The 21,267-nt window shown below is 38.3% G+C and overlaps 1 protein-coding gene across 1 annotated transcript in view; it reads left to right on the forward strand.

Moving 5' to 3' along the window:
* Positions 1-21,267, forward strand: part of KCND2 (potassium voltage-gated channel subfamily D member 2) — a 549,616-nt gene that overhangs the window by 516,818 nt on the left and 11,531 nt on the right. The window contains exon 2 of the mRNA XM_052638728.1: positions 17,917-18,079. Within this exon, the coding sequence (XP_052494688.1) occupies positions 17,917-18,079 (163 nt within the window). The remainder of the gene's footprint in view (positions 1-17,916; positions 18,080-21,267) is intronic.

Below are 21,267 nucleotides of genomic sequence, written 5' to 3' on the forward strand. Positions count from 1 at the left end.
AGTCAGAGGTTGATAAAATACCACCCACAATTCCAACAGAGCCTATCTCCTGTTTTTGTACCACTTGTGATTTTAGAAGACTATTTACATATTTAAATGGCTGGTGACGGGTTTAGTCACTAAGCTGTGTCTGACTCTTTGTGACCCCATGAACTGTAGCCCACCAGGCTCCTCTGTCCACAGGATTCTTCAGGAAAGAACACCAGAGTGGGTTGCCATTTCCTTCTCCAAGGGATCTTCCCGACCCAGGAATTGAACCTGGGTCTCCTGCACTGCAGGCAGATTATTTACTGACTGAACCACCAGGGGAGCCCATTTATTTAAATTGTTAGGGAGAAAAATCAAAAGAAGAATATTTATTGACACAGAGAATTATATGAAATTCAAATTTCAGGGTCCATAAATAAAGTTTTTATTTATTTATAGACAAAATTTTTTATTAGATTATAGTTAGCCTCATTCATTTATGGATTCTCTAGAGCTGTGTTTGCACTTTGAACAGTTGTTATAGAAGCCTTATGTCATGCAAGGCCTAAAATATCATCATCTTGTCCTTTACACGAAGAGGGCTCTAAATGAGCATATAAGAAATAACGTGTGTGTGTGTGTGTTCATGCACATGTGTGCTCACTCAGTCATGTCCAACTCTTTGCCACCCCATGGACTGTAGCCCACCAGGCTTTTCTGCCCGGGGAACTTTCCAGGCAAGAATACTGGAGTGGGTTGCCATTTCCTACTACAGAGAATCTTCCCCACCCTGGGATCGAAATGACATTATTTACATCTCTTTAGAAAAATAGTTCAGACACAGTTGCCTATGAGAAAAAGAGTTTCTTTAGGATTGAATAGAGAAAACCATTGGAACATCCCTTCTTAGGGTGAATAGTAGAGGTATAAACAAGATAATTAATGACATTTCCAGTAGAAGTTAGATAAAATAAAACATTGCAAACAATAACCTCAGGCATCTTGGAGGTAAGAGAAAAAAATACACAAGTATTTAGAAACCTGAAATAGCAAGAGTCCAATTGTTTGTTTATTACTCTAACTTTCTTCCTCAACTGTAAGATCTTTGGGGAAGAAAAAAGAACCAAGTATTGAATTTATTATCAGTACCTCACTCATTATAGGAACTTTATAAATTTTTAAGTCAGAAAGGGAGAGAGAAAAGAAAGGAAGAAAATAGATTTAAGAGGAGTATTTGCTTTTAGCTTTTATCATTCACTTTAACTTATTTTTTTTCTTTTTTATATGTGGAAGTTCACTACCTTAAGTGCTTTTATCCAAGCAGACAATTTTATTTGTATGCATAAAACCACTAGCAAATGTATTAAAGAATATTTCAAGGAGTGTTATTCATGCTGTTTCAAGTTTCAGCCTCATTTTCTCAAAGTGAAAAATCAAGCGCCATTGATCACATAGTGACTGCTCTTTGAGGTTAAGGCCCTGTGTTGTAAAGCCTTTAACTCTACAACTGTAAATAGAGTTATCTTAAACTCTCATTAGTGGTAGAAACAGCAAGTTGTCAAACAAATTTTAAAAGACTATTCTAGCTATCCATGTTAATGACATCTATAATGGAACCACTATGTTCTTTCTTGTTTTTAATTTAAAGCACACATTATATATTATCATCTTATTGCCAAAACCCACATCCACAATCTTATATTCACTTTTAAACATAAGAATATTTTTTCTGTATTTAAATTTATAACTAACAGCCAGGCTCTAACATGTTTAGCTATAGACTTTGATTACTATAATAAACAACAAAAATAACAACAACCAAAACAGATGATTCTGCTACAAACAACCTCACAAACAACTAAATTGTGGAACTCTCTTCATCTGGGAAGGCAATTTGTTTTTACATCTCTTCACCTGCCTTTAAAATATGCTTTAATTTATTATTAATGGCATTCCCAATGATCTGTTGAAGGATGGAACTCTGAAATGATTTATTCTAATGAAGAGCCTCTTGTCAGCACTTACTTACCACAAGGCTTGGAAGGCCCAAGGGACCAGATATTATTACATACTGTGCCCAGTTTCATACAAGTAGAGCATTTTACAATCATCAGATCTAATTGGACATCTTTATAAGATTGCTTTATGTTTGGCATTTTTTTTTCCCCTCACTCTGTCCAAAAGGATATTTTGGTTCTTTAGTTTACAGTGGACTGAAACCCACACCTTTGATAGAAACTGAAAAGCCTCAAGCCTGCCCTAGAAGGAGGTCCAGCTGCCCCTTATTTCTTAAGGTAGGAAGCCTGATGTTCGTGTGACATTTCCAAAAGCAGGATGACGTGACATGACACAGGGCACTGCTATGCAAAGAGGTTCTATCAGTCTGACTACCAGGATTCTAATTCTGGTAAAATGTAATTTGCTCCTTTTAGGGGAGTTCTGGAGTTGGTCAACCAAATAACAGGTCTGTGTCTGGGTCATAATAACTTGAAATCAGGATGGACCTTAGCAGTGTGCTGTGGTAAATGCACAGAGACCTGTTTGGAGGGGAAAAGCCCTAGCTTCCAGTTGGATTTTGCCTTTTATCAGCTAGACCCTCTTTGTGTGTGCTAAGTCTCTTCAGTTGTGTCCAACTCTCTGCAACCCTATGGACTGTAGCCCGCCAGGCTCTTCTGTCCATGGGATTCTCCAGGCAAAAATACTGGAATGGATTACCATGCTCTCCTCCAGGGGATCTTCTTGACCCAGGGATTGAACCTGTATCTCTTATGTCTCCTGCATTGACAGGAGGGTTTGTTACCACTAGCATCACCTGGGAAGCCCTAGCTAGACCCCGTTGTTGTTGTTCAGTTGCCAAGTTGCGTCTGACTCTTCACAACCACATGGACCGCAGCACACCAGGATCCTTTGTCCCTCACCATCTCCCGGAGTTTGCTCAAGTTCATTTCCAGTGCATTGGTGATGCCATCCAACCATCTCATCCTCTATTGTCCTCTTCTCCTTCTGCCTTTAATCTTTCCCAGAACCTAGTGGGCTTCATTTCCCAGGCTGGCTTGTGATCTGATGTTCTGCAGGGTTGTCCAATGGGAGATTGGAAGGGGATGGAAGAAGAGTCAGGTTTCCTTCTTTGCATCTTCTAAGGCAGCAGCTAACCCTCTTCAGTGGCTCTTTCTTCTCAGAGGCCCTAAGGACCCAGCTTCTATCAGGAATTTGCTCCTGAGGTCAGCAAGCTTTCTCTTCCTTTGCCCCTGGATCAGGAAGATCCCCTGGAAAATGAATGCCTTCCAGCTGCTACCACCCCCTGGGTTAACCTGTAGTCCAGTCTCTGCAAATCCACCAACCCACCCTAACGCACCCCCATTGTCTGCCCCCCCCACCATGAAAATAATTCCGTCCAGTAAGTCCATTCTCTTGTAAATACTTGAAGTGGTTTCTGTTTTCCTGTGTAGACCTTAATACGAACAATAGTATTTTAAAAGTAAGATATTGTGCCTATAATCTAATCTCATTTCCAGAAAATTAACTAGATAGGAAAATGCAAAGAGATGTAAGAAAATTATTAATATGCTTGGAATGTGGGATATATTCTGGAATTTTTAAACTTTAATTTCTAGTTTTAACTTATTTTTACATAATTTGTTTCCTCTTTTCCTTAAAATGAAACCTCAGGCAAATAATATTTTATAGAATTTCTTCTTAGTTTGTTTATGTTTTAACAGGTGCACCTTTTTGTTTCATTTTAAATTGTTTAAGCTAGATCCTATCAGAATGCAAACACAGGTGAATTTTCATACTGAAATCTGACCAGTTAGGACTATAGAGGTAGAGACATGTGTTTATTTAAGACCCTTCATTTGTGTTTATTCAGAATAGGCCTTAACTTACGTAAGTAGTAGAAAAAAGTGTTCATTTATACAAATGAGCTTACATACAAAACAGAAAGAGACTCACAGACTTAGAGACGAACTTATGATTCCTGAGGGGGAGGAAGGATGGGGTAAAGAAATAGAGAGTTTGGGATGGACATGTACACCCTGCTATATTTGAAATGGATAACCAACAAGGACCTACTTTATAACACATGGAACTCTGCTCAACATTATATGGCAGCCTAGATGGGAGAGGGGTTTGGGGGAGAATGAATACATGTATATGTATGGCTGAGTCCCTTCCCTGTTCACCTGAAACTGTTACCACATTGTTAATTGGCTATAGTCCAATACAAAATACAAAATTTAAAAAAGGTCTAAGTTATATTACTGGATACAAGCTTTTTTCCCCTCTGCCTATTATATAGATAAAACATTAAAGTTTTAACATGTAGCAGTGTGCCAGTGGACTTGATTAGACTTGAAACATATCTAATAATTAACTTATAGCAATTTTTCACCATCTAAGTTTTTTAAAAGGATGATTGTGTAATGAGGAGTGGGTATTTAGTATTTTGCGGAAACATGTAACTACTATTTCCTTATCAAGGTCATTAAATGACATAAAGCAGAACTTCCTTAAATTTGCTGTATATACAACTTAGGCAATTAATTATAAATTTTAAAATTTACTGTTAAAAGAAAAAAGGACGATTTCATCAATGCTTTACTATCCTAAGAAGACGTGAAAGAATCTAAACACAAAATGAATATAGTATCTTCATTCAATTGTAGGAAATAACTTTGCTTCACATTGAACAGAACAGAATTGTTCTCCAAAAGCATCTCTAATGTAAATATAGGTCTTTGGAGTCTCATCAAAAACAAAGTTTGTTTAAGGATATAGAAACTTTCTAGGTTAAACTGAAGGCCAGAAATGCCTGGCTGTCTTTGGGAGGTTAAATCACAGCTCCTCCAGTCTCACTTCCTTTTGTATTTAAACAGCTGTGACTATTTACATGAGGCATAATTGTATTAAATCATTTATGCTTAAAGAATATTGAAATTTTTAACAGGAAAGAAGTAGCTTCCATGGTCAGTGACCAGGCTGAGTGATGCATAGATAGGGAAGTTACAAGGCAGGCATCCAACCTGGCTGTATGACTTGGAGAAACTACTCTGTGTTGATGAGCTCCAAACTGAATTCTCCCCTTCCCTATAAGATAGGAGAAGCCCAGCCTCTGCCCAAGGTCAGCCGAGTGAGGGGTGCCAGGTCATTCCTGGTATTGCCTTTAGATCATACAGACAAAATGTGCCCCGCTTCCCCAAATTCACATGTTAAATCCTAACACCCAGTGGGATGGTATTTGGAGGTGGGGCCTTTGAGAGGTGATTAGGTCATAAGGGTCGAGCCCTCATGAACAGGGTTAGTGCCCCAAAGAGCTCCTTCCCTCCTGCTGCCTGGTCCTCACAAAAGGCAAAAGAACAGCCATCAGTGACCTAGGAGGTGGGTTCTCACCAGACACTAAAGGTGTCAGCATCTTGACCTTGGACTGTCCAGCCTCTAGATGGCAGAAGTGACACAACTTGTGTTTGCAGCATCACCATTTCCTGAGATGCTGCAGCTGCCAAAGCAGAACCTAACTCCCTAAACACGTCTTATCTCCAGTATAATTAGAACTGTGTGCCTTCTTTTCTGTAAAATTTAAGAACTAGATAATATATGGTAAAATTATTAAGCCTTCCTGGGCAGAATTAGAAACAAGAGATGTGTTAGGTCATTACTGGATAATCTGTAAGTAAATTTTTAAGTATGGCTCAAAATAAAATATGTAAATACTTGAAGACATCTCAAAGGTACCTTGAAGCCGATAACAGCTAACAGGTCTTAGACTATAAACTCAGGTGGAAAACAATAAAAACTTTCACAATAAACATCTTCACTTCATGCTTTTATTTTGCCCAACTGAATTCTCCTCTAAGACTTATGCTTCAAGCAAACTCCTGGAGACCAACTCCCCCTTCTTCCCATGACAAAGGCACTTAGGAGTCTTTGAATGGATTGTAAATAGTGAATAATTTTAGTGGTGTTAGAGATCAGTGGCTGGTTATAAGAAAACAGACTTAGGGGGCAGAACTGTCAAAATGGCGTTGGGATTTGTCTCCTTGGGTGGCAGCCTGCAGTGTAGCAGCAGTGACTTGGAAATAGGAACAGTGGGGCGCCTCCTCCAACAGATTTACCTTTCAAAAGACAGGAAGGGATGGAAGCAACAGCAGCAGGTAACTGAAGAAAGTTCCCAGTGTGAGGGTACCTCTGACAGTGTTAAAGATGAAACTCCTTGGGATGCACAACCAGAACACGCAAAACTATGAAAACTGGTAACAGCAGCCCACAGCCAAAATGATCAGGTATTCTCTGGGACCCTGACTCTGCTTGAAGTATTAACTGTCTTCTGATGGAAGACAAGCCTATCTGCTCCAATATACTCCCAGGGCGTAAGCAGATAGACCTTGTTAAGAAAAATGGGCACCAACAATGACATTTTCAGAGAACTGATAATGCTCACTATCTAAGATTAGCAGCACTCTCAAGTAGAATACAGAGATGTGGAAAGACTCAGCCATCTCCTAGGGTGACATGTGAGATTCAGAGAAGCATGAGTCATATTTGTTCAAACTGTTGGGCACTTGAGGATTGCAAAATCTGTCAAATTTGAGGGGGGTTGTGTTTTGAAATTCTGGCCGGATATCTGTTGGTTAAGCATGTGACAATGGAAACTGGGTAGGAACTGAAAAGTGTCAGGTCTCTTGACTTCTCTGTTCATGTAAAATCATGTAGGTTCAAAATAATTCCTCTGGATATAAAAAGTAAGGTTAATTGACAGGGTAGAACTAGGTTATTCTGGGCACATCATATAAGTATCTGAAGAGGAATTTAGACAAATTGAGGAGATGAGTTGGTGCTGGGTCTGGAGAAGAAAAGGAAATCTGGTTAAGAGAAAATAAGAGCAGGAGATATATACTCGCCTTCACTCCCTCCCATTATTTATTGTTTACCATCAGGCTCTCCCTGGAGGATTTATTTAAGCCATAAACATTTACTGAGTTTCAACTACTTGCTCAGCTCTCGGACAAGGTCTGCGCTAAACTGGGTTTATAATGATGACGTGATCCTTGACCTATTGGACCTCCTAGTTTAGTGAGAGAAAAAAGACCTGTACAAAACTAATTGTGCTTTACTAATTGCAAGCAGCATGGGAGGCATCTGAGAGAGAGGATAGTACTTTTATTGGACAGAGAGAAACTTGTCAAGAAATTCTTCAAATAAGAATTGATGCTAGAGCTTTATCACTGAAAATTAGGAGTCCACCCAAAGGATTTATGCAAAGGGGAGTATTCTAGAAATAACAATATATACAAAGGATAGAAGAATGGAAGGATTCCTCTAGTACATTCCTAGTACATTTCAGTAATACAAAGTTATTTGCTCCAATTACAATATAAGGTTTGTGGGGGTGAGCAGTGGAGGATGGGATGAGAGAGTCATGACGAACTGGGTGTATCATGCTAAGAAGCCGGAGCTTTTTCCTGCAGGTGATGGAGAGACAATGAAGGCTTTCATGCAGGAGAATGACATGATCAGACTCTGAGATATGTGAGAGTGAAAGGATAGCTCCTGGCAACAAAGACTAGGCTCCAAAAGCAGGAGAAAGTATTTCCGGTGGTCCCACAGCTGGGCAAGCCAGCTCCAGGTGGTTTTGTTTTGTTTTTCTATATGCATGCTCACAATAATCAATGGTACATATATTTTCATAGCTTTTTTAAAAAGAAAGAATAAAGTATGAGAAAGTGGGCTTTGACAAGAATTCTTTGAAAGTTAAAAAAAATGTTCTTTAAAGATTTGTAAAGGCTTTTACTAATGATACTCACTTGAGTAACAAATGTTTTATCAGTATACTGGGTCATAATCATATGCTTTATTTGTAGCCTTTAAAGTCTCATTTGATCATATAGTAGGCTAAAAACAAGAGAAAACAAAAGAAGTCAGAAAAAAAAAATTGTGTTTGAAAGAGGCACAAGCTGGAGAAAGGGTTAATAAGCTGAAATCTCATGTTGAGAGCTTAGTGCATAAGCGGGAATAAATGTGCTAAAAAAATCTCCCTCATCTCCTCAGTTTTCCCCTTTAATTTCCAAACCTGGTCCTTTAATTTCCCCTAATTTTCTCACTAAAAGTCTTGGTTAAAGGGCTTCTTATTGAAAATAATACTTTAGTGATATCTCACATTACAGAAATTTACTTCTCTTTCTGCAAGAAATAGAACATGCTGTCAGAATTCTGGTCCCTCTTTTTGGAAGCACCTTAAAAATAGATAATCAATGAAACTGGTAAGGTTTTTGTCTTGTTCAACTATTTTCAGAGGAATAAAATGCCCAATATATATCCTAAATATTGAATATGTGTAGGCAAAGATAAGGAATCGGTACAGGCAATTTACTGGAAATACTTCTCTCTTTCCCTCAGTTTGTGAAAACCAAAAAAGATCCTGGCTTCTAAACTTTCATTTAGGTTTTTATGCCCCCTAGTGGATATGTGGTATTTCTGCAGCTGTAAAACTGCTGTGATTTTTACAGGATTTCCTTTGTGCAGTGGGTGTTCAAATTGCTTACACTGACAACTGATATGCCCTTAAATAATCAAATTATAAATTTTGAACATTATTTTGAACACTCCACTTGTGATAATTCAATAAAAGCTCCAAAAACTTTCAGTGAAATGCCTATGAAGACTGAGACTATCATGGAGTTCCCTGACCCATCTGAATTTTATCCATGAGTTCCTTAAGAATCCATGGACTCCTGGCTAGGAACCTCTAGGAAAGGGAGTGTGGAGTTCCTCTAGCTGACCCCTTCACTTAGTATGCTAAGATTATTAATGTTGTAAACAGTAGAAAAAGAAAAAAGAAAAATACGCTTTTTAAAAATAGCTCAAAATTTTGGCTTCAATTTAAGAAACAAGAGAGTACGCAGATTACTTGAAATAACTATATATGTTAGCTAATGCAAAAAAATGTCAAACTTTCAACACAGCTAGGATAGTATAGTGATTGATCCTACAGGAAGAAGTGGAAACAAAATCAAGGCAGCTCTTTTTAGGCAAACATTGATTTTAACATATCAAAGAGAAATCTGTCTATTGTCAAAGCAATACCAGGACCCCTCTGGCAAACAAGTTCTGTACCATAAGCAGGTGTTATATAGTAACACTTTTTTTTTAAAGCTGTTTGCTATTTGCAAACACTGCAGCTACCATAAAAATTATCCATCAAACTGTGGTCCTTCTAGAATAATAAGTTGATGGCAGAAAAATTCATGAATAACATAGCTACTGAGACCCTAAGGGGTTGAATTATTAGTTGAGAAGTGATCCAGCTTCCAGGTCAGAAGAAATTATTTCTCAGTCTCCTCTGAAGAGCAGTCAGATCTAGGAGAAAAATTCAGACACAAAATCAGTAATTACAACACACATACACACATATATACATACACAGACACACGTATGCGCATACACACACATCAGCTAACTGCTTTCACCAGGATGTTGTTATACATATTACTTATATTCCTCTAATTATTTTGTTACACATCTTAATCCATATGGGGTATTATAACAAAATATCACAGATTAGGTAGTTTATAAGCAACAGATAGTTTTTCTCAAGAGTCCTGGAAACTGAGAAATCCAAGATTATGGTGCCAGCAGATTCTTTGTGATGGTCAGTGAGCTCCATTTCCTGGTTCACAGACAGCCCTTCTTTCTGTATCGTCACAAATCGGTTGGACTAGGGAGCTTTGTGGGATCTCTTTTTATACAAGTATGAAGCCCGTTCATGAGAGCCTTACCCTCATGACCTAATTATCTCTCAAATGCCCCCCTCCTAACACCATCACAGGGGGCATTAGGATGTCAACTTATGAATTGTGTGTGGGGATAGGGAGGCATTCAAATATATCAATCGTAGCAGGTATCTATTTTTCAGATGCTTCCCTGATAGCTCACTGGTAAAAAATCTGCCTGCCAGTGCAGGAAATTCAGTCAGGAAGATTCCCTAGAAAAGGAAATGGCAGCCCACTCCAATATTTTTACCAGAGAAATCCCATGGACAGAGGAGCCTTGCGGGCTACAGTACATGGGGTTGCAAAAGAATTGGACATGACTTAGCAACTAAACAACAACATTTTTCAGATACTTGTATCCCCCAATCCTGATTTATGTCTCATATGAAATTGTTAGGTGTTTTACTCTAACATAGTAAAATACAGTCTTTATTGAACTAGCACCTGCCCTATACAACATACAGGATGTTCTGGACTTCAGTGCAGCTGCACAGAGTCCATTCACTCTGTCTCTGATAACTAGCAATTTAAGACTTTTTCGTTATAAAAAAGAAAAAAGGAGAGTGGGTTTGAATTACAGTAAGCATCAAGGTTTATTTTCAAATCAGCATTTCCTTCCTGTTATAGGAAGATCTGTTCTACCTTTATAATTATTCACAAAATTCCTGGGTTTTGTTTTCTTTCTTGTTATCCATGGGAAAGAGTTTCACAGATGGAAAGTCATGCCTTTGCTGGGGAGGTTTACCTTATATAACATTTCTTCTTTATCCAATAAGCCTACATTTATACTCTCCAAATGAAAAGAGAAGAAAAAAATAGAAGCTATATGAATAGGACTAGGAAGCTAGCAGTATTGTGTTCGCACTGTGTAAAAAATATTCAAGGAAATTGTTCTCCATTTGAGATCTAAATGTATTTAGTCATCTGATTTCTGGAGAAATGCCAAAAATAGAAAGTTTGAGTAGATATTAGTAAAATTTGGTTTGCAATGTATTATGCTTAAAAATTATGCACTTTCCCATCTATTTCAGTATTACTTGATAAATTGGAAAGATAAATGGACAAAGGATAGATGATATATTCATTTGATTGTCTTAGTTAAAAAGATTTACCACTATTTGATTGTCTGTGTTAACAAGATTTACCACTTTTTTGGCATTGAGTGCATTCCAGAATTCAAGTACTTAGCATGAAAGTTTTGGATAATATTTGAGGTTAAAATCTTCAAGAACCAATGACTGAAACTATTCTTGAGAAATTGGTCCTCCACTCAATATGATCTTTCACATATGGCAAAATATTTAATTTTAACCAAGTATTTTAGAGGGCAGTAAGTACATGTTTACAATTAACATTTTATGTGAATAATACCCCTATATTGTACTTTTTAACTGATATAAGGAGGAAAGGGAGCAATAAACATAAAGTTTGGCGGATGCTCAGGGTGAAAAAGGAGCAGAAAGAACCTACAGTGACTCTGTATGGTAAATGTAGGAGAAAGAAGGGAAAGTTAGAAGAAAGAGAGGAAAGCAGATGTATGGGGAAAGCTTCCCTTCCGTTAACAAAGTTCAAGTCTGCTCATTTTTCATTGTGTAAAACTTATTGATAGTTTTTCTTTTATATGATGCTATTCTCTCCACTGTTTTCTTCTTTGTTACTTGACTTTAGAGGCCTCTTATAGTCTTTGAATCAGTTTTATTTACATATAGAAAAAGAATGTCTCTGTGGAAACAAAAACACACCTACGTAATCTTCTAATGTAACTGTTTTAGGAAAATGGATTTTTGAAGACTTGAGACCTAATATTAAAATCCGAAGAAGACAAGAAAGAATAGAATATATAATACCACTGGGCTTAGCATAAATGTAAACATCAGGAGTTGGACAAAGTGAGATGTGTTTTTATATGATAAAAAATAAAATTCCAACCATTATACAAGTTGCCTAGGATAAGAATAATCATTAAAAGATGGGCAGTATTGTAGGCAATATATAAACTTTAAAATGATCATTTAGCCACTATAAGTGTCACCTCTCATAAGGAAGCTTTCTCTGCTAAGCCTTTCTTCCACTGGATTTCAAAGAGATGACTCCTGGGGTCTATAATGCTGTTTCGCTTCTTAGTAAGAGTTGGAATTCGAATACTCTAGTAGGAATAGGAATAGGAACAAAGGAAAGCAGCTGGTTTTGCTAGCAAGCTGTTTCCCATCCCTATGAGATTCTATGCCCAATTACAAGTTTGCAGATAAAAATTACCTGTTTCAACTCTCAAGGTCATTCCCAAGCGAGCATGCGTGCTAAGTCACTTCAGTCATGTCCAACTCTTTGCGACCCTATGGACTGTAGCCCACCAGGCTCCTCTGACTATGGGAGTCTCCAGGCAAGAATACCAGAGTGGGCTACCATGCCCTCCTCCAGGGGCTCATCCCAACCCAGGGATCAAATCCAGGTCTCTTAGGTCTCCTGCACTGGCAGATGGGTTCTTTACCAATAACACCACCTGGGAACCCCTTCCCAAGGGAGAAGAGAAACCAAACGGGCAATATAAGAATATATACAAATCATACTGTGCCTTTTCCATAATCTCCAACATAGTCAAGCTAATGAAATGTGCTTTGGATATTAAAAATATCAACAGCAGTTTAATTGTAAAAAGGAGAGAGGGGTAGGGAGTAGAACAGACAGAAAAGTACATTTAGTGCCAAAGGGTGTGTGGAAGGAGGCAGCAGGTGTTCCTTTGGGATTACCCAAGCCTTGTGCTGCCCTTACACACATAATCGCAAGGCTGCTTGGTCTGAATATCCTGCCCCTTCTGCTTCCTTGTGCTTTCACCATCTTCCATGGCCTTTAGGATCATCCTAATTTTCTTTGTTTTTATTGATTTTTGGTCCCACTGGGTCTTCGCTGCTGCTCATGGGCTTTCTCTGGTTGCGGCATCTGGGGACTACTATTTGTTGCGATGCACACACTCCTCATTGTGGTGGCTTCTCTGGGAGCACGGGCTGTAAAGCCCTGTTGGGCTCAGTAGTTGAGCACATGAGCTTAGTTGTCCCTGAGCATATGGAATCTTCCCAGACCAGGGATTGAACCCATGTCCCCTGCATTGCCAAGCAGATTCTTAACCATTGGACCACCAGGGAAGTTCCATCCTAATTTTCTATTATGTGGGAAAGATCTGTCTTTCCACCCAGGAGTAAAACATTGAGAGGTGTTCCCACCGATGAAGATTTTGTTCTCTCTGCCTCTTCCCACATAATCATAGCACACTGGCCAGTCATCTCAAGCATTCACTTATGCTTTCTTGACTATAAAGTAAATTTGGATTTAAAAACAAATATGACAAAGGTAAATAATAGATATACCTGTATCTGATGCAGATTAGCAGAGCTTTATGGCATTAAACCACCCCTTTTGTGTCTATTACCTCTTTTCCCTTATGCATCCTTCTAGATGGGAATTTTTTTGCTAACTTTCAGCAAGCTGGCTCATACCCTTACTTTTCCCCCTTTTGTTACAGTTCAAACAAGATATTTCATTTTACCCATCTTTTCTCTCTGAGTAGTAAGTTCACTTTCTGCTTTATCTATTCAAATTATAATCTCTATTTATAATCAAAAAGGATTTGCAGTGGTTATTTTTCTAGTTGAATCCCAGGCACCTCATCAAAACTTTCTTTCCCATGGAAACCTACTTTATCAATTGGCCCAGCATCTCTTTGACTGAATCCCATAGAATCTATTTTCTCCCTTCTTTTAGGTGCAGCCTTTCTGGCAGCATGATGACCCCCACCTCTCTCACCACCATCAGCTGCCAACTGAGTTTACTAACCTCCGCTCTTCTTAACATCTTACTTAGCTTTGGGTTCAGTCAGCCCTTTATTTTTTCTAATAATCACAAGTATGCTGGCCTTGCCTACAGGATGATATAATGAGCCTGCAATTTTAAAAGCTAGTTAAGAAATAGTAATTTTAAAAAATCTCAGAGAGGCAGGAAAAAGTATATGATGGATTCATTTAGTTATTTTACTTATATTTTTAAAGGTTTACTTTAATTACATGGACTTAATCTGTATCTTCTCTGGCTATAACAAATAGTTGGGTTTTTATTTACTTTCTCTTCTGAGAGACTTTTGAGATCTTAATTGCTAAACATTAAAATCAAATCTCTGTTTTGAAAAGCTGCTTTTATGTATGCACATACATATGAAGGGGATGTGTGTTAAAGACTTCTTCAGAGCCCACGCATAGTCAGTGTAAAAGGAAAGAAGATATTTATAAACCATGGCTGGGTACTCAATGTGATCTGTGGCAAACATGGTATAAAAAGTTGATCTTCCACTGATATATCTTTATGGCAAGAAAGACCCCAAGCCTTTTATGCTCACCATCTAAATTCATTTAGTTTTGATTGTTTCCTCACTAACATCATTTTCATATTCTGATTTAGCTTCTCTGATGGACTATGGAAAGAGGTCCTGTTTCACATGGATGCAGCCTGTTTCAAGTTCTTGGGCTGGGTTGTTGTTGTTGTTGTTGTTTTTAATGTAAATCAATTTTGTCATTTTGATGCCAAAACCGGGTAGGAATTTCAGTTGCAGTGAATTAGCTCAACTACTGATCAAATATGGACAAGAGTGAATCACTGGGCCTTCAAAGCAAAAGAACAGAGCCTGGAATAGGGTCACCAAATGTGGCGCTGGTCAGTATAGCCTGTTGTCACTCTCAGCAGCGTGTCCCGAGCCAGCTCTGCAATTTCCATCTCCGTGTGTATATGTGTTAGTTGCTCAGTCATGTCCGACTCTTTGCAATCCATGGACTGTAGCCCCTCAGACTCCTCCATCCATGGAATTCTCAGGGAAGAATAATGGAATGGGTTGCCATTCCCTTCTCCAAGGTATCTTCCTGGCCAAAGGATTGAACCTAGGTCTCCTGCATTGCAGGCAGATTCTTTATCATCTGAGCTACCGTGCAGCTGCTGCTGCTGCTAAGTCGCTTCAGTCGTGTCCGACTCTGTGCAACCCCATAGATGGCAGCCCACCAGGCTCCCCCACCAAGCTCCTCCATCCATGGGATTTTCCAGGCAAGAGTACTGGAGTGGGGTGCCACTGCCCTCTCCGCTGAGCTACCATACTGACATATAAATATCCAAAACACAGTGTTAATTAGAATGACGTGTCCTAGATCACTCTTCAAGTTAGAGTATCCCCAAGTACTCCCAAATTCCTTGAGTCTGGATTCCAATATCTGTGCCTTGTTTCTAAACTCAGTGCACTGAGCACCCCAAAGCCCTGAAGCGAGCAAGGAGTAGTTGACACTTCAAAGGTGCAGCCGGGTAACTTCTGCAATGCTATAACAGATCTCCTTCTTGAAATAGAATGTTTCGTGTCACTTATATCTCAATAAAACTGCATATATTAAATCAATAGGTTGTACACCTGAAACTAATATAGTGTTGCATATCACCTGAAAGTGAAGTCAAAGTCACTCAGTCGTGTCTGACTCTTTGCAGCCCCATGGACTGTAGCCTGCCAGACTCCTCCGGCCATGGGCTTTTCTAGGCAAGAATACTGGAGTGGGTTGCCATTTCCTTCTTCTAGGAGATTTTCCCAACCCAGGGTTTGGACCCGTGTCTCCCTCATTGCAGGCAGACTCTCTACCATCTGAGCCACCAGAGAATCCCTAATTCCAGGCATATCACCTATATTTAAAAAAAAAAAAAAAAAAAAAACCTCCTTGTCCCCTTCCCCAGCAATGAACTCTTAGAAAAACTCTACATCAATAAGGTAGTGGAAACATATTCATTTAAGTAATATTTATGAAGAACTTTCTGTGTGCTAGTGAGATACAAAATAGAATAACTGCATTTCATCAAGGTTATATTCTCATGTCAGCAGAGTATGTGGGGAGCCAAGGGAATTGTTTCACATTAACAAATTAGAAAGTTTCATGTGTTAATAAGTCCTTTAAAGGTAATCAAATGGGAAGATGTTTTAGAGAAAGACTTAGGGGAAAGAATAATACTGCTATGGGGAACGTGGCCAGAAAATATCTTCTGGAAGGGAAACATTTAAGTCTCAACCTGCATAATGATGATCTAGGGGCTGTCCATGTGATGGGAAGTCAGATGGCCAATGTGGCTGGAAGATGGGGAGCTGGATGAAAGACAGTGTGAAATATAGCCAGAAACTAACTGAAGGATGTAGGCCTTTGGAGACAAAAGTAGGAACCTGGGTTTATTCTAGTTCCAAGTTTACTAGAAGGTTTAAATAAAGTAGCAGCAGCCCAAATTCTGTTTTTAAAGCCATAACCCTGGCTGCTATGTTGGTGTGAATTGTAACTTGTAATGGGGCAGATGTAGAAAAGAGAATTCAAGTGAGAAGTGGTATCCCTGGCTCTGGCTGAGGAAAGAGACCCAAATGGAATATAATTTGGTTTGGTCAGAGTCACCAAGGCTAGCTGAGTAATGAGATACATGGACTGAGGATAGGGTGGTTTTTTCAGTGTTGATATAAGCAACTGGGTGGTTTGTGGTTCCATTTAACTAGAAATGGTAGATTGCAAAGGAACAGGTTTGAAAGAGCTAGAGGAATCTAGGGAAATAAGAGTTCCTTTTTGGCTAATTTAAGCCTTAATCGGCTCTTAAACATCTAGTGGTAGGAATCATCAGAGCAGAAACAACTGAGGAGATGAGTCTGATTTTCAAGACAAACATCAGAGATATCAATGTAAATTACTGTGTCAGTAGTATATAGACAACAAATATGATTCCAGGAAATCTTGGAATCTGCCTGCAATGCAGGAGATCCCAGGTCAATTCCTGGGTCAGGAAGATCCGCTAGAGAAGGCATAGGTTACCCACTCCAGTATTCTGGCCTGGAGAATTCCATGGACTGTATAGTCCATGGGGTCACAAAGAGTCAGACCCGACTGAGCAACTTTCACTTTCAAAGTACAGATAGTTCAAGCTATGGGATTGGATAAAATCACAGAGGAAGAGGGTTAATACTGAGATGATAAGAGCCTGAGACTGACATTACCCTAAGATTTAGAAATCAGATAAGAGAAAAGGAGGGGCCAGAAAAGAAGATGGAAAAGCAGCAGCCAGTGAGGTAGAAGGCCACTAAGGGAATTTGCTAACCCTGAAGATGATAGAACGTATTTTAACGAAAGAGAAAACCCGTCAAACATAAATAAGAGACTAAGTAAGATAATCATGGAGAAATGGTCATTGGATTTCATAAATGAAGATTAATGGCACCTTGGAGAGTTCAAGGTTGTTTTTTTTTTTTACTTCATACAAGGCAACTTTATTTTTTATTTTTATTTTTTTTTTTAATTTTTATTTTTACTTTACTTTACTTTACTTTTATTTTACTTTATTTTACTTTACTTTACTGTATTGGTTTTGCCATATGTTGACATGAATCCACCACAGGTGTACATGCGATCCCAAACATGAACCCCCCCCCTCAAGACATTATTATATCTGATGAAAGGAATGTGATGTACCACTTTTTCTATTTAAATTTCATAACCAGTCCAATGTAGAAAAAAAAATTAAGTGGAAAAGAGTGTTATCTAGACTATAACATTCAGCATGGAAATAGTGACTATAAATAAATGTAAAGAACAATGCCATGTAATGTAAAGGACAAATTGAATAGCTCTCATTACATCATCTGGCTTAAAATATTTTAAGCAGTTAAAATAAGTTTCTAATTTATTAGAAAGTAAAACAATTTCTAAATGTTAGAATCCACTTCTGCAAGGTCAAAAGGTAATTTTTATATTCATATATTCATGATGTCTAGATTATTGAAGTCTTAAACCATGTATGTTTTAGCCATGAAGTAGAGATGCATGCATGCCTGCTTCAGTCTTGTCTGCTTCTTTGTGACCTGATGGACTGTAACCTGCCAGCCTCCTCTGTCCATGGGATTTCCAGGCAAGCATACTGGAGTGGATTGCCATGTCCTCCTCCAGGGGATCTTCCTGCCCCAGGGATTGAACCCATGTCTCTTATGTCTCCTGCATTGGCAGGCGGGTTCTTTACCACTATTACCACCTAGGAAGCATGAAGTAAAGATAGATTGATCCAAAAAATCACTTAACTGGAGGCTAAAAACTATGTGTAGAAGATGGAAATAACTTTCTGTGACTTAAAACAATTTTTTTTCTATTCCAAGGTACGGTGACATGGTACCGAAAACCATAGCAGGGAAGATTTTTGGTTCCATCTGTTCACTGAGTGGAGTCTTGGTCATCGCTCTACCTGTCCCAGTGATTGTATCCAACTTCAGTCGGATCTACCACCAGAATCAACGAGCAGACAAACGAAGAGCGCAGAAGGTGAGTATTCAGTTCTGTGCAACCATGATTTAGCATCTCCCACTCTGTAAAGTGAGCTTTAAAATCCCTTACTGGCTATTCATTGTTCTGGTTTGGGTCGATAGTTGCATCAGTCAGCACAAGCTAAATTATACTACAATAAAAAAGAACCTTAATATCTTAGTGACTTAAAAACAAGGAGTATTTCTTAATCATGCTACAGATTACTCTAGTGATAGAAACTCCATCTTAACAATGTACGTCTCCAGTCATGCAAGCAGAGGTAAAAGGACATGATGAATCACAGCCTGACTCCTAAAACTTCCTGATGGAAGTGGGCCAAGTCACTTCCATCTCTATTGCATTAACCCAAGTAAGTCGCATAGTCACGTGTAACTTTAGAACTGGCAGAACAAGATAATCCTACTATGCAACCACAGACAAGAAGAAAGAAATATCTGGGGAATAGCACTAATGACAATAGTAAAATCAATGATGGATTCTTGGCAAATTTTGTTAGAATCAGATTTGTAGATCTGATTCATTTAGCCTCTGTCCATCAGAGTTGGTTCCAGTAGACTGGGGCTATTAAAGAGCACCAAAATATGTCTCAGATGTCCAACATAGTTGACACAGGAAGTAGGAGAAATCTGATCATTAGTAGCTGAGTTTTATTTTTGGCCCAGCACTTTACTGTTTCTCTGAACTTCACATCAATGACCTCATCCATCTCAGAGGAAACAGGTTGCATATGCATCTGTGAAATGGAGAAAACAACACCTACCTCACAATAAGATTAAGAGTATATGGAAATGTATATAAATCTATATAAGCACAATATAATGCTATTTATTGGTGGCTTCCTATGTGCGAGGTATTGGCTAGATGTTTTAAAAATCATGTAGTCTTCATAACAAGTCTAGGAGTTACTTACTATCACTCTTCGTACTCATAGATGAGAGTTCTAAACTACCCAAAATTTGAGAAATTCCAAGATTACCTACCTAACAAATTGGAAATCTCTCATTCAATCCAAGGCACCTGACTCCCAGGTTCATACACTTAAACACTATAATAGATGTCTCCCAAAAAAGTTAACTAAAGGTTAGCACATATCCTCTCCCCATTCTTTGTTAAAATAATCACCTTGAGAGTCAGAGCCCTTGTTGCTTAGAAATAATTATGGAATCTTTTATAGTTTCCTTAAGGCTATGGAGCTAGATTTCCAGGATTCTTCATGGGTATTGTATCATGTCCTTTAAGAATAGACTTGGTTTTTTTTTTATTATCCATAAACTGTAACTAAAGTGGATGCACAGTCTAGATAGTGTGGTGTAACTCTAAAATATCATGAGAGATTCTCATGCAGTTCATAACTGGCTTTGTAGGTAATTCTAGAACAAGGTTTTAAAAATGTTTTTAAACAGTGTTGATGCCTTTAGTAAAATAAAAAGTATACTTTATACTTCATACAGTATAAAGTGTTGTTGTTATTGTTGTTGTTGTTGTTGTTGTTGTTCAGTCACTAAGTCATGTCTGCCTCTTGCAACACCATGGACTGTAGCCTGCAAGCCTCTTCTGTCCATGGCATTTCTCTGAAAAGAATACTGGAGTGGGTTGCCATTTCCTTCTCCAGGGAGTCATCCTGACCCCACAGAATGGAACCTGTGTCTCCTGCATTGTCAGGTGGATTCTTTACCACTGAGCCACCAGGGAAGCCCCATATAAAGTATAAGAATCTCATATAAAGTAACTCTTTGGAAAGTTCAAGTTAATCAGTGTGGCCACACAGCATGTTGTCCGGAGAATTTGTTTGTATCCCTTGTCAGAGATCTGCTTTCTTTAGCAAGAATCACTTTCTGCCTTGTACTTTCTTCCTTTACAGAATCCCCCATTTTTCGGACAAGTATCTAGCCTTTAGTTATTGTAGAGAATGATGATAAATAAAATTGGTAATCCAATAAACAAGGAGGAGTAGAAAAAGGCACCCTCTTAGGCAACTGTAGTCTCCTGTGAGGCACACTGTTCACAAGCAGAGATGGAGAAATTTTGTCCACAATCAGCCTCCATCATGCCTTGTCACATACCACAGCTTTGTCTCTGCCCACACACTACAATCCCTCTACTGGACACACAAGTCATTGTTTAAAATAACAGAAGTCTGGGCTTCCCTGGTGGTTCAGTGGTTAAGAGTCCTCCTGCCAATGCAGGAAGATCCCACATGCTACGGAGCGACTAAGCCCGTGTGCCACAACTGCTGAGCCTATGCTCTAGAGCCCAGGAGCGGCGACTGTTGAAGCCAGGGTGTCTCAGAGCCCGTGCTCAGCAACAAGAGAAGCCACCACAATGAGAAGCCCCAGAACTGCAACCAGAGAGTAGCCCCCACTCTCCGCAACTATGGAAAAGCCCATGTGCACCGACAAAGACCCCGAACAGCTAAAAATAAATGAATAAATAAAAATTATTTAAAAACAATAACAGAAATCCAGCAAAAGCTTAGCTCTCCAGCATCCATCCGTCTCCCTTCTAGAAATTTCTTCTTTAGTATGAGCTATCTATCATTCATCTTCTGAACACCAAAAGAAGAGCTACCTGCATGAAAACTGTAGGAAATACAAATCTGATTTTCAAATAAACCAGTGTTCAAAATATATGTATTTTTTCCTTTGTCATCTGCAACCAACAAGTCGTTAAAGATCTTAGAATGTTTTGAAAAGCTTTTCTATCTAAATAAATTTAAAATGCATAATTAAATATGGTATTTAAAAAGAACACTAAATTGCAAAGTATATTTTATGAATTTTTTTATCTTTAAAGTTTCTCTATATTCTAAGTTTCTGCCATAATGAGTGAATTTTACATACTGTAACTACTAGAATAATTGGCTTAATAAAGTCAAATATAATAACTTAAAGTGACAAGTTCAGTAAATAGTCTGTGACCAATAAACTGAACATAGTTATTTAAGAAAGAAAGATGAATATGGAACTAAATAAATCACCAAGGGATATTTTCCATTTTCCTTCCCAAGAAATGTCTTAAAAAATAATAAACATTTATTAAGCTAAAATAATTTAGATTTATCTGAAACTGGGTGATTTGACAAATATCAAAGTTATACAGAAATAACCAGCTAAATTCAGTCAAGTAAGATGTCCATTCAGTAAAAAGTAGCAGTCAAGCTGAATAATAAATAATATAACAGAATG

This window comes from Budorcas taxicolor, chromosome 4, assembly GCF_023091745.1.
Source record: "Budorcas taxicolor isolate Tak-1 chromosome 4, Takin1.1, whole genome shotgun sequence".
Taxonomy (NCBI): Eukaryota; Metazoa; Chordata; class Mammalia; order Artiodactyla; family Bovidae; genus Budorcas; species Budorcas taxicolor.